At 41.8% G+C, this 14,072-nt stretch overlaps 1 protein-coding gene across 1 annotated transcript; it reads left to right on the top strand.

The window, feature by feature from the left end:
• The first annotated feature begins 369 nt into the window (after positions 1–369).
• pdpr (pyruvate dehydrogenase phosphatase regulatory subunit) lies at positions 370–13,322 on the top strand. The gene is made up of 18 exons (XM_056384136.1): positions 370–489; positions 1,159–1,432; positions 1,750–1,883; positions 2,403–2,484; positions 3,073–3,236; positions 3,397–3,518; positions 3,942–4,059; positions 4,737–4,886; positions 7,263–7,455; positions 7,687–7,811; positions 8,466–8,621; positions 9,335–9,468; positions 9,586–9,734; positions 9,818–9,930; positions 10,609–10,703; positions 10,901–10,990; positions 11,120–11,302; positions 12,170–13,322. Exons 2-18 carry the CDS (start codon positions 1,170–1,172, stop codon positions 12,575–12,577), a joined length of 2,679 nt encoding a protein of 892 aa, XP_056240111.1. The 5' UTR covers positions 370–489; positions 1,159–1,169; the 3' UTR covers positions 12,578–13,322.
• The last annotated feature ends 750 nt before the right edge of the window (positions 13,323–14,072 follow it).

Raw genomic sequence — 14,072 nt, 5'->3', positions numbered from 1 at the left:
TGTCTGATATTATGATATTGTCTGATATAACTATGCCTAGTGCTTATGCGTGGTTGTGTTAATAAATCCAAGTTTAACCAGTTAAAATAAAACAAGGGCTCCCATACAACCAAATATTGATCAAGGGATACACAAGCCTTATTTTGAATTCAGTGTTTTCAAAGATGTCTAATGGGTTTTAGCAAATTGGATATAATATATAACCACCTAAAATTATATAACTCTCTCTAATTCTGACGACACCAATCCATTGATTACACGTCCATTAATTAACCGACCGCTTGTTGGGTTATTACTGAAGAGAACACTCAAACAGTCTGGCGGCCTTAATTTTGAAGGTTTAAACCGGAAACGCCGCTTGTTGTTGAAGGTAGTTTGACATAGGACTAACTGCTACTGCACCCAAACAAGACTTTCTGTCTTATCGCCCAGTTACTGGTATTTACTTCTGTCTTAAAAATATAACAGCGTCTGGACTTGGCTGATTCCGTGAGTTTTCTGTTGTCAAAAACAATAAAAGAAGCGTCAGAGGAAAAAGTTTCCCCACACGGTTAACGTTTAGCTGCTGATGTAGCTAAATAATCAACATTAGCTAGCTTTTCGATAGCTTAAGCTACGTTCGCCAGTTACACTACCTCTAATGCTAAACGGTGACTGTAGGACCTCACAAGACTGAAAATATCAGAAAACTTTAATGAAACTGTAATTTACACGTCAGCTGAGCCTTTTTGCATCTAAGCTAAAGTTCCGGTATAATTTGACGTACTGCAAGCTAAAGCTAGCAGTGCTGCTAAATGTATAACTCCAGCGATGTTTGAAAGCTAACATCAGTCTGAAACATAATTGTGACAGCTGAAGGACTATTGAAAGTTAACCTTGCGGGCTTCCCAGGCCCCGTCTTCACCACAGCAAATGTTGAATATTGTATCTAATGTCATGCTGCGTTAGATGAGCTAAACCCAACAACCTGAGGAATACAGTCCGTAGTCTCCTAAAAACTACAACTGATATAGAATAACACTGCACCTTCATGCAACCTTATAGAAATAGGTAGTGACATTTGCAGTGTTGATAGCTCAATTTACCTTTATAGTAACCTTGAATTCTGAATACATGATCTGTATGTAAAGCTGTGTGTTTGTGTATATGTGGTTATAGAAAGCACAGCTATGTGCAGCTGTGTGCGGAGCTCCAGGGCTCTGTCCCCTGTCCTGCTCCCCAGGCTGCTGCTTCCCCACACCGGGTACAGGTTGGCTGGCAGGGGCATCTGGACCTCACCCCACTGCATGGCTGTCAGTGGAGACTCCCAGCTGCTCCCACTGCCCAGCCAGGCCCGAGTGGTGATCTGTGGAGGAGGTATTGTGGGAACATCAGTGGCTTACCACCTTGCCAAACTTGGCTGGACTGATATTGTGCTGCTGGAGCAGGGCAGGTGAGATAAACATCTTTGTGGTTTCATGTGTTGGGAATGTTTGCAGTTTTAGAGGTGCTGGGCAAGGTGTAATGAATTGTAAGGTGGCTCTTCAACTCAATGATCCATGGTTAAGCCCCAGGCTTGGCCAACCTTGAGAAGGTCACTGAATTCCCTCTAGCTGAACAGTTTGTGCTTTGTCCCCAACCCTGATCTCCTAAATCTTTGTGGAGGGGGCAAATAAGACTCTAGTCTCTACTTTAGCAAGCAATAGAGGATTAATGCAAATAGTTGTCGTTTGGATATTGTTCGGTTAATGCTATGTTTCCTGTTGGCAGACTTGGTGCAGGAACAACCAGACTATGTGCTGGCATTGTCAGCGTGGCCAAGCCTATTTCCATTGAGTGTCAAATGGCCAACTACTCCAATAGTCTTTACCAGCAGCTGGAGGAGGAGACAGGGATCAAAACAGGTTAGCCACTTTGACATAGTTTGCTTTCACTCATGTTTAACTAATCCTGATGTTATTCATGCAGACAAAGGTATATGATATGGCTATTACTATCCTCATTTCGGATAAGTTGCCTTAAACATCTAAAGATGAATATAACTACCTTGTCTTTATTTTATTTAATTGTTTTTAATCTATTTTACTGCTATTTAAACATTTATCTCCAAAGGGTTGTGCTGTCTATCCTACTTTTCAGACAGTGAAGCAAACAATTACTGCATATACTACATAGCATTGTGTTTCAGTGTATTCATTTTTATAGCAATGCAGTAATGCAACTAGTAGTGTTTGGCACATGCATGCATCTGTCTCATCATAACACTTCTGTATATTGGCCTTTTCCAAAGCTACAATGATCATTACCCTACAGTTTTGAGTTTATTACAATCACTTTGGCTCTGTATTTGAGTGGGGAAATAATCTTGAGTAGTTTCATACCTGCTGAGTCACATGATATGGGATTTGGTGTGTGTGTTCCAGGCTATGTGAAGACAGGGTCTTTGTGTCTGGCTCAAAATCAGGATCGCTTCATCTCGCTGAAGCGCCTGGCATCCCGACTAAAGTAAGACCCCAAACCTCAAGTCAATATTTAGTAGAGATACCTTTGGCAGAATATGCCTGTTTATGTGGATGAGATAGCTTTGCAGATACGGACACAGAACTTTTTTTTCCACACTTCTTTGCAAAGTTGGTAAGCCACAGATGAACTTTGTGTGAACACCAATTCAAGTCCAGCCTCAATTTCTTGGTTTAATTGAGGTCTTGACTCTGACTTGGCTGGTCCAGGACACAAACTTTGTGCCTGGTGGTAACATGATGCTTCAAGTGGCTTGCTCCAACATATCAACAAACCAGATAACTTTTATTCTTGGACTGGACAATTTTATTTCTGGTATAAAACCATATCTGTACTCAGCTCCCACATCTTCATCCTCTAAATTCAGGTGAATGCTCCTGTCAGTTGGTCTGAAGGTGAAATCAAGGCTCTGTTGCAGCTGTTAGTTTTATGTTTGTGTTACACTGCCCACATTTCTGATTTGTTCAGAGATTCAAATGTTTCAGAGATCTGGGACGAGGCTAGATATGTGGGCCTTTGAAATATAAACTCTGTTATAATATTAAAGCTTTGTCTGTTATTCTCTATTCTCAGGGTAATGGGGATCAGCTGTAACATCATTAAACCTAAGGAGGTGGCCAAACTCCACCCTCTTGTTAACATCCATGACCTGGTAGGGGCACTACACCTCCCTGCTGATGCTGTGGTGTCTCCTCCTGAAGTGAACCATGCCATGGCTGTGGCTGCTGCTGGACAAGGTAACTCAAATTCACAACTTGCAAATTCAAATTCAACTCATTTTACTGTTTTGTCTCCCTCTGCTCATCCTCCTCTTCATTCTCATCTCCTTCCTTCATCCTCATCCTTTTCTCCTTTTTGTCTCCACGTACATCTCCTCATCTTTCTCATCCTATCCAGGGGTTCAGATTCTGGAGCGGACCAGTGTTCAGCAGGTTCTGGTGGAGAAGGGTCATGTGATGGCGGTGGAGACTGACCGGGGCTCCATTGAATGTGAATATTTTGTCAACTGTGCTGGACAGGTAAACCTTGGAGTGGGATTGTGGGATACAAATCAGCATCAATACATCTCAGTGTCAGCCTAAATCAGAGAGTTTATGAGGGAAAGCCTTTGTAAGCGTATAGAAATAACCTTTATTTCTGCATTGATTCAATGTACAACTTGAACTTGATTCTTACCAACATTATACTATAAGATAAACACAATGTGACCAAACATGGGAAGGACTTGCATGACAGTAAATTAATTGTGTATCATTCTTATGACAGTAGTGGAGCCAGTTGCCAGTTAAATGGTGGCAGCTGAAGGGAACCTTAGCCCCTAGTTTTGAGTTTGAGTCCGTACTGTTAATAGTTAATCTTATTTAATAGGTTGTTATGGTCAATATACATGTCTTCTTACCAGCAGATAGATTTATTTTCTCTGTCTGTGTCTCTGTCTCCAGTGGGCTTATGAGCTGGGCCAGGCTAGTGAGATGAAGGTGTCGGTTCCTCTTCACGGCTGTGAACACTTCTACCTCCTCACAAAACCTCTCCAGGACCCACTTCCACCCAGCACGCCAGGTCTCACACATTAACTCACAGGAAAATTAACTTTTTCTTGCAGCAGGCAAAGTTACTAATTGATTTTAAATTCCAGTCACTTACTCTGTTTTACCAGCTAAATACTATGTCTGTAATAGAAAAGAATGTACTGTGCAGTTTAATACTGCAACAAGCATCGCCCAGCCTAAGATGAAGCCCGTAGTTGATACCCAGTGACATAAGGTGAATTTTGATCTGTGATTATATGCAATTACACTGTCAATTTCTACATCCAAACTTATACTTCTATAGCCAACAACTACATTGAATTAGAGGTTTCACCATCATTACAGTGGCGCGTTTGATAGTACCAACAATGTTAAATGCATCTAGTAGGAACTGGAGTAGGAATGCTTTCAGAAATACATATTGAAATGTAAACTCCCTTTATTTGTGTCTCTGGAGATTGTGTGTGTGAGTGTGAGTGAGAGAGAGAGTATAAAGTTTATGTCATTTATCATTTAATTTATTGAATTGAATGTCTCTTGATTCAGCCACTTGACTCTGTGATATTTTACAATATACTCAGAAAATGAAAATCATTATTTACTTTCAAAGTTAAGCTTTCTGCATGTTGATATTCATTACATTAGGTTGCAGGTTGGCTACACACTAGCCCAAGAAGGTGATCTAACCAACTTGTGTCTTGTCTCCAGTGGTGATTGATATGGATGGCAGGATATATGCACGGCCATGGCAGGGAGGCCTTCTGTCAGGAGGCTTTGAGAAGAACCCCAAACCCATCTTCACTGAGGGCCGCAACCAGCTGGAGATCCAGAACATGCAGGAGGACTGGGACCACTTTGGTAAAGAGGAGAGGGAGGGATGGGAGTCCACAATGAGGGGGAGAAAGGGGAGGTACAGACAAATAAAAGGAAAAACCCACATTAAGTATCGTAGTAAGGTATTGGGCCAGATAATGAACACCATTCTTCCAAAAGATGTTTCCTCATTTGGTGTTTTGATGATGAGTGTGGCCTAACACGTCAGTCTGAAACCTCTCATAGTTGTTGTGTGCAATTTGGTTTGAGATGTGGTGACTGTGATGGCCATATCATATGATTCACATCATTTTCATGATCATCAAACCATTCAGTGACCCCTCGTGCCCTATGGATGGGGGAGCTGCCATCCTGGAAGAGACCATCAGGATAGAAATGTTTCATCATAGGATGAAGGTGATCACTCAGAACAACTTTGTGTTGATTTGCAGCGACCCTTCCCCAATGGGGTCAAGAGGACTCAAAGTATGCCATCAAAAGGCGCTGCACAGCATTACAGAGGCAGTGGATCCCCTCAATGTAGGTGTCAGGCTTTCAGGCCTGTACTGTCCTGCTGCTGTACGCCACACATGCACTCGCCCACTTGTGGAGAATATGGTGAAGGGTGACTCCTCTGACCATATCACTCTTTTCCACATCTCTGTAGACCAGTGCCTGTGGTTTTCGCACCACTGAACTCTCAAATGTGCATTAATCTTTGTAATTAAGTTTAATGCACTGCAACCCTAATATTATATCCCTCTCTATGTAATTTTTGACAGACCGTTCTTACTAACAGTCTGATCACGTCCTGCTTTGACATTCTCAATGACCTGAGGGACAGTTGCTCTTCTGTTTTTCTTTACATATCACACTCATGCACAAGCATCACAGTCATCAAATGTGCACTGTCGACCACAATTTCTGACCTTATTTACTGACGTCTTTCATATAGATCTCAATGCAGATGTCACTGTAGTTATTGTTGCTATAGAAAAACGAGGCAGTTGAACAGTGTTTGTGACTGCTTGTGAAGTTCCTGCCCCAATAATGACCCCTCTTTAGATCTTTTCCTCTCTCCATCTTGATGCAAAATCAGAATCAACTGGGTCTGCTCAGCATTTTTACACATGATGCCACAGAGCATGTTGGGAGGTTAAGTGCTTAATTGTACCATGCACAGTGCACACACGTAGAAGCATCTGTATTTGTAATTTTTCTCCACTCATTTATTTGGGTTTTTCCTTTTAATTTGTCTTGCATGATTTGTTGTTTGATAGATAATTGGCCAAATGTAAATGAGATGTCACAATGCCATCTTTTCTAGGCAGCCTCATTTAATACAAAACAGCCAATCTGAGTGAAATGCAAGATCTGTGTGTTTTTATGTCATGCTCTTAATTGGACTTCAACTGTAAACAATGTCCTACATTGGACTCAGTTCAAAGTACACATTTAAACACACACACACACACACACACACACACACACACACACACACACACACACACCTGTCCTTTGGCCTTGGCCTCACGCTAGTAATTTGAGATTTGAGATGAGTAATTCCTTGTGCAGCGTGACAGATTGTCAGAAAGACAGCAGTATATCACCAACCAACTCTGACCTGCAGCAGAGTCACACTGATGTGTACCGGGTCATTCTACAGTTATTTTTCACATTTGCATATTGTATTTTAAAAGTAGTACTTTGAATAAAGTTTCATGAATGTATATGAACAAAAGGTATTTCAGATCATAAATATGTACTACTTTGAAGGTAAGCAAGGAAAGTTCAGTAATGACTGGGAAACAGTAAAAACTCTGTAAATACTGTGTTACAAGTCTGGGATTACATCTAAGAAACAAACTGAAATTGAAACTGAAATGTGTTATATTTTGATATCAAGAGATTGTCAAATTAATTTACGGAATTAGAGTTAACAAAAGAAACGTATAACACGGTGTCTGCTGGCCCTGCACTTTACATTGTTGCCCCTGGGTCAACTGAAAGAAAACCTGCTGGACTGTTTATAGCTCGACATGGGAAGAGGGTGCAGCTCCTGCTGTGCAGCTGGAGCTTTAGCTTGTTGAGGCTCTCGCTGTAGTAAAAGGTTTGGGTTGAGTGTTGGTTGAACAAAAGGCAATTAAAGCCAACCCCAGTATTTATATTTTCATTTATACGAGAGACAGTAAAGAGGGGCAGAAAGACATGTAGCAGCCTCATTTTGTGACAGGAAACAGAGTGCTTTATGGGAAATGTAGCCTGAGTGGCAGTACTGCTGGTATAGTTGCCTTTATCATGGCTTGGTTATGTAGCACTGTATGAAAGTTTCTGATTTGAAAATGCAGTACATGGATGTGGACGTTTTAGGGAATTTCTAAAAAGAAAATGTATATCAACCTTCCTGTCTTCTTCCTCCAGAGCCAATGCTCAGTGCTCTGCTGAGGAGAATGCCTGGTCTAGAGTCAGCGGAGATCCATCAGCTGGTCAACTGTCCGGAGTCCTTCACCCCTGATATGCGATGTCTGATGGGAGAGACGCCGGGTGTCTCAGGCTACTATGTGCTGGCTGGGATGAACTCCTCCGGTCTGGCTTTTGCTGGAGGAGCTGGCAAGTAAGCATGGGTATAAGTGTATTTGCTGGAGGCCTATGGTACTTTCGCGGACAAACATTACCAAATGGTTTTGAAGACTAGACTGAACTGTATTCTGTGCAACTGAAACATGTTTTACCCAGAAAATAATTCAGCCTCAGTTTCATAATGGCAGTGATCAGCACTGTGATGTGTGTTTTGATTTCATTACAATGAAGCACAAATGGCATGTTTGTCTGATTTTGTATCAAGGTACCTGGCAGAGTGGATGACCTATGGTTACCCCACTGCCAACGTCTGGCCACTGGACATCAAACGCTTTGGTAATCTGCAGAGCAGCCGAACCTTCTTGAGACATAGAGTAATGGAAGTCATGCGTGAGTACTAAACTGTGTTGGTGCTTCAGTGCTTGATTGGTCCAGAAAAATGTTGCTCTTTAAATGTCAGCCCTATATAATATATATAATATATATAATATAGCCTTATTGTGACAAGCTGGTTAAGATATTTAAACCATCTTAGTATTTTATTATCTGTTAAAGAAAATAAAAAAATTACACACTGAATGATTGACTCATTCTCTCAAGTCTAACTAGCTTATTAATTACCTGTCATTCATTCATCAAAGGTCATGCCAAGAGAAAATGAGTTTTCCAAATTTCGAAACTTTTTTTCTCAAGCACAAAGCCGGGAATTAAAAAGGGTCAAATTTAGGCCTCTGAGTGGAGAATTCACTGATTTGTTTCAGTTTTTCAGTGGGATTGTCTAATTTTTTTTTACAAACCAAATTTTATGACATCAGAACACTTGAAAGATGTTGAAAGATGCTATAATTATATAAAGATTCTAGTAGAAGAGCCGCACAGAACATTTGGTGATGACATTTGTAGGAGTTGCTACATAGTCATAATTTAGTATTTCCTTAACCTTAAAGGTGCTAATTATTGTATGAATGTGTGTTTGTTTTTCAGTTTTTGCTCTGGTCTGATTACGCCTGTGCTTTCAAAGTGTCTGTCTATGTTTGTGTCCAGCTCTGCTGTATGAACTGAAGGTTCCTCGCTGGGACTTTCAGACTGGGCGTCAGCTAAGGACCAGCCCTCTATATGACCGTCTGGACACCCAGGGAGCACGCTGGATGGAAAAACATGGCTTTGAAAGACCTAAATACTTTGTTCCTCCAGGGAAAGGTACAGAAAAGTCTTTAGTGAACCTCGAAAATAATTTTTTATTACATAAAAATACAAAACATAGTTTTCAGTGCAGTATAGGTCAGTAACTGTAACTCGTCATGCTCAAGTCATACATTCACGGATATTAGGCTACCAGTAGAGTTTACATAAAACCAGTAACAATTAACTAGTATTTTGCAGGTGGCTGCTGATAAATTTCTCTATCACTGTTAACAGCAGTAGTATGTTCTTAAAATACTGGGTGGTGTGGTAAAGTGCAACTGTCATTAGCCATCTTGGCTGAGGAGGAACCAGGTTTTCTTAATAAAAATGGCCAAAAATTTGTATCTTTTACACTCGCACAATCAGTTCCCTCCTGTACAAAACATTGAAATCATATGCTGCTTGGTTGGATTAACACCTTGTAGACCTGTTGATATTGTGCTGAAATGTTGTGCTACATTTTCTTTTTGAAGGATTTAGGAGGGCTCAATTGGAAAAGGCTGCTCACAAACTCTATAAAGGATTTTAAGAGCTCTTTTATTGCAGATTTCATAGTAGGAAGTGGAAAATTTAAATCTAATGAAGCGTAATGAATTAAATCATCTGGTGTAAAAACCTAGTTTCTCAGCCGTCCTCAGCAAAAGATGAACTTTTTTCCCTAAAGCATGCCTGGATTTATGTGTTGTATTTATGTTGTATGTAAGTATTATATATGTATGTGTTTGTAGATCTGCTGTCTCTGGACCAGAGTAAGACCTTCTACAAACCAGACTGGTTCGATATCGTTGGAGCAGAAGTGAAATGCTGCAAAGAGGCTGTCTGTGTCATTGACATGTCCTCCTTCACCAAGTTTGAACTGACTGTGAGTCATGATGCACTATTGATGACTAGGGTTAATCAACACCAAATCACATAGGACAGAAATACATTCGATTGCAAAGTTTTCCAAGTCAAAGTCTGGTCTGTCCTGATGTCCCAGTCCACAGGAGACCATGCCCTGGAGCTGCTGCAACATCTGTGTGCCAATGACCTGGATGTTCCTGTTGGACACATTGTCCACACCGGCATGTTGAATGAGAGGGGAGGGTATGAGAATGACTGCAGTGTGGTCCGCCTCAGCAAGAACAGGTTTGAAGCACCTTGAGAATAAAACTGTAGACATGCAGTTTATAAAGACCTCACATTAACTTACATTTCTGCCCCCTGTCCAGCTTTTTCATCATCTCCCCGACAGACCAGCAGGTTCACTGCTGGTCCTGGATAAAGAAACACATGCCCAATGACCCACACCTCCACCTAGAGGATGTCAGCTGGAAGTACACAGGTAAGCACACAGCACCATTGTTGAGGTCCTGCGGGGATGTCGCCATCTACTGCCCACACAATATTACAGAGTGAAAGCAATCCATCAGCATCACACATCCACTTTTCTGCTCCTAACCCAGTTATTGAAGTGGCCTGATTCTGGTTTTGGTGTTTGTATAATCAGTCACTCATGGGACCATGTGGGTTAATTACACATCAAAAATATAATTTTGTATATTTGTAATGTAATTACCTTAACTGTCGGAAATGTGAGCAACATTAGGCTTAATTAGGCCTCTATTTTTATATATAAGATAAAACATAAACTGGCAATCTATTCTAAATCTTACCCTTAGCACGATACACTGTGTCCTTACCCTAATGATCAAAATACTTTTTATGCTAATTGATATTAATTCCTGACAAAGTTACAAATAGAATAAGCTCAGGTTTTATAAAAATGATGATACACTCATGAAACACTGTTTTCTCAGGTTTTCAGACGTGAATCCTTAACAGCAGTTTAGCTAGAAGGATAGCTAGTGAACACACATGAAGCCATGCTTAGAACAGATTATTGTGAGTTAACATATTAACAGTGGTTGTGTGATCCACGTCAGGAAACGTTAGGGTAAAAGTACCTGACTATGGCTGAGCTCAGTTCATCTGGTGATGAAGTCTGATCTTTTACCCACAGCTTTGAATCTTATTGGACCCCGTGCAATGGATGTTTTGGCTGAGCTGTCCTATGTTTCCATGACGCCCGACCACTTCCCTTCTATGTTCTGTAAGGTAGGAAACAATGGCTAATTACAATAGCAATAGTAGAGTAGCTGAAGTAGCAGCGGCAGTTCTTTAGGTTGCACCTTTGGTTGTAGTTATGGAAATACATATTGCTAATTGCAGCACAGGTAACTCTTTATGACCGGTTATTAACCACAAATTTGCAGCTGTAGTAACTTACCATATGTGTGTATGTATGTTTACAGGAGATGAGTGTGGGCTATGCCAATGGGATCAGAGTGATGAGTATGACTCATACTGGAGAACCAGGCTTCATGCTCTACGTCCCCATAGAGGTGCGACCTGCACACACACAATCATTATCTTGTTACCATTCCACAGGATGGTTTGTAAAATCTTAGAAAGTGCTACTGTATATTTTGTACATCATGTCTAACATAGATATTTTCCTCTGCTCCCTACAGTACGCGCTGCATGTGTACAATGAGGTGATGTCAGTGGGTCAGAAGTACGGGATTCGTAACGCAGGGTACTACGCACTGCGCAGCCTACGGATAGAGAAGTTCTTTGCCTTCTGGGGTCAGGACCTCGATGCTTTCACCACCCCACTGGAGTGTGGACGAGAGTTCAGGGTTAAGTTTGACAAGGTCTGTTTCCAGTGCAGCTGTGTAAACACATCAAACTGCGTGATACCAGCCCACATGGAGTCTGAATTTTGCTTCTAGTTTTAAGTTACAAAAAGCTTTTTATTTGGCCTCATGGTGTTTCAGCAGCAAGTTTCCACTGTTACCATGGTTATTTTGGTGAGGAAGAAATTCAACGATAATATGAGTATTAATGCTTTGTATTCCAGTCAGTCAAATTATTATTGTACATGATGCTCTTTTGAAGGTCTTGGTTTTACTTGACCTTTTTTTTACTTTAAAATGGTTGGAGCACGAGAGAGGAGCAGAATAACAACAGGCTCTGTGCCATCTGCTTTACTGAAACCTTCAACATATGGGTTGTAGTTTTTGACGGGATGGAGAAGAAAATTTGTCACCAGACTGCACCTGCACGCACAACAGGTGGCACTTTATGGTAAAGTTTACCATCTTTTCATTTTGAAAAAAGTGCGCTGTCTGCTGCATACATCCATAATGCCAGCAAAGTATTACTAATGGAGCCCACAGTGTAAAACTGGTTTCACAGATTGCACTCAGAGGAGCAGTCAGCAGCAGAGTCCATGTCTTTATCATGTTTTTGAAAAATGTGTGAAGTTAAGAAGCTGTGGTTCCTGTTGCTCCTGTATTCATCCCAACAGAGCTGTGTCACATCTCAAGATGTTACTTGTTTGTAGGCTAGGCATCTAATGCTCCCTTGTTTCTCTCTTCTCTTCCTCATCTTTTGCCTCCTCTACTTCCTCTCCTTGATGTTTTGTCAATTTCCCACACTCTTCTTTCTTTTTTCTGCCACACCTTCCTTCTCTCCTGTCTTTTCTCTATTCCTCTCTCGTGTCGTCCTTCCTCCACCAGGACACAGACTTCCTGGGTCGTGAGGCGTTGCTGCAGCAGCGTCAGGATGGCGTGTTCCGACGGTTCGTCATGCTGGTTCTTGAGGATCACGACACTGAGCTGGACCTGTGGCCGTGGTGGGGGGAGCCCATCTACCGTAACAATCATCTGGCCGGGACGACCACCAGCAGCGCCTACAGCTACACCCTGGAGCGCCACGTCTGCCTTGGCTTTGTATCTCCGCCACCAGGCCAGGAGGGGCTCCCCACACCCATCACTCCGGACTTCATCAACCGTGGGGACTATGAGGTGGACATTGCTGGCCAGCGCTACCCGGCCAAAGCCAAACTCTACCCCTTCAGCTCCCTCTTCACCCAACAAAAACGCCGCAAGGAAGACATGGAGCTCAGCAACCTCCAGGGGAAGTGATGCAGAGTAATAGCAAACCCTCCGGTAGCCTCAGCAGGGGCTTCTGTGATACTCCTCCAGTTCACCAAATCCACTCCTGCACTTACCCCGCAGTGCCAACCTATCTTCCCTTCTCTGGCTCCTAATCAGAGGGCTGTTTGCACTATCACTCCTTGTTCCCCCAATATTTAACATCCACGTTGCATCGCTCTCTTTCGAAGTGCAATATTTAACAGGCATCAGATGCCTGAGCTATATCAAATACAGTTATTAAAGTCTGCAGTTCCTTTTCAGCCGTGCCCTGCTATACACTGTAAACACACTCCCCACAGTCTCAAAGGCTGCTTTACTGGGACAGTCTATGGTTAAGTGCCTTTGTCAAGGCAACATGAACACTAGCTGTTGAGAACTTATTCACTTTGTTCACTTTAACCCATCCGGAAGGGATTTTGAATGACAATCTTTTCCAGTAGTGCTCCAGTCACTGTGACGCTTCACACTGCACGGTCTGGAAAAGTCTGAAAGAAAGTCAGCGCTGATTTGCAAATGCCTACACAGTCACTGTAGATGTTGACTCTGTTGTCATTTTTCAAATTGTAAATTTGCTGCTGTAAAGAAAATGAGTGATGTGATGTGATGCGTGTCAGCCCCACTACATTATACTTGACAACGAAGGAACATATCCTGGAAAGGCCTGGAAAAGCCATGAGAAAGCATTAATAGGCCTGATATAATCATTAGTAAACCATTGTTTACCCCCCCCCCCCCCCCCCCCCCCCCCCCCCCCCCAGTCACTGCTCTTCCAGTCCTGTTGAAAAGGCTTCCCAGGCTCCTGAAAGCCTGAAAGCCTTTTCCCATTTTTATCATCAACTATCTGATGTTATTTTTGCTGTGAGTCAAGCTTGTGGTAATGTATTTATGGTGATATAATCCAACCTGTTATTTACAATGCAATCAGAAAATACTCAGACCGTCTAATTTTTCACATTTTGTTATGCTGCAGCCTTATGCTAAAAAAGAAATTCCAGCACAAGGCTGCAACATAACAAAATGTCAAAAAGAGTAGGGGTCTAAACACTTTCGGAATGCACTGTGTGTTTGCAGTAGACTCAGCATTGCTATTGTGATGCTAAAGTTTTGTTTTATTAATGTTGTTGAATGTGTGGCTGATGTTAGGTGACCCAAAGATAAGGGAAGCTAGGATGGGAAAGCTGCGACCTTAGCTGTAATCCCAGACCTGTTGGTTGGAGTCCATGATATCTTACATTGGTGATTTGACTTTTACCTGAGTTTAGATGTTTGTGTAAAGCAAGGACTTCATTGCAATTTGAAATAAAGCAATGTATTTTTATATAGCTAGTGCGTATAAAATCTCTATTTTCTGTAATGCACATTTTTTCTACATCTGTTTTAAGTTTAAGAGCAGCAGGCCTTGAGCTGATAGGGTGTGTGGGTCTTTTGATGTCAACAGGCTCTGCACCAAATTGCGTTCTCACCAGATGGGAACTTGCTAAGT

This window comes from Seriola aureovittata, chromosome 1 (genome assembly GCF_021018895.1).
Source record: "Seriola aureovittata isolate HTS-2021-v1 ecotype China chromosome 1, ASM2101889v1, whole genome shotgun sequence".
Taxonomy (NCBI): domain Eukaryota; kingdom Metazoa; phylum Chordata; class Actinopteri; order Carangiformes; family Carangidae; genus Seriola; species Seriola aureovittata.
This window is presented reverse-complemented; position numbering and strand designations above follow the sequence as displayed.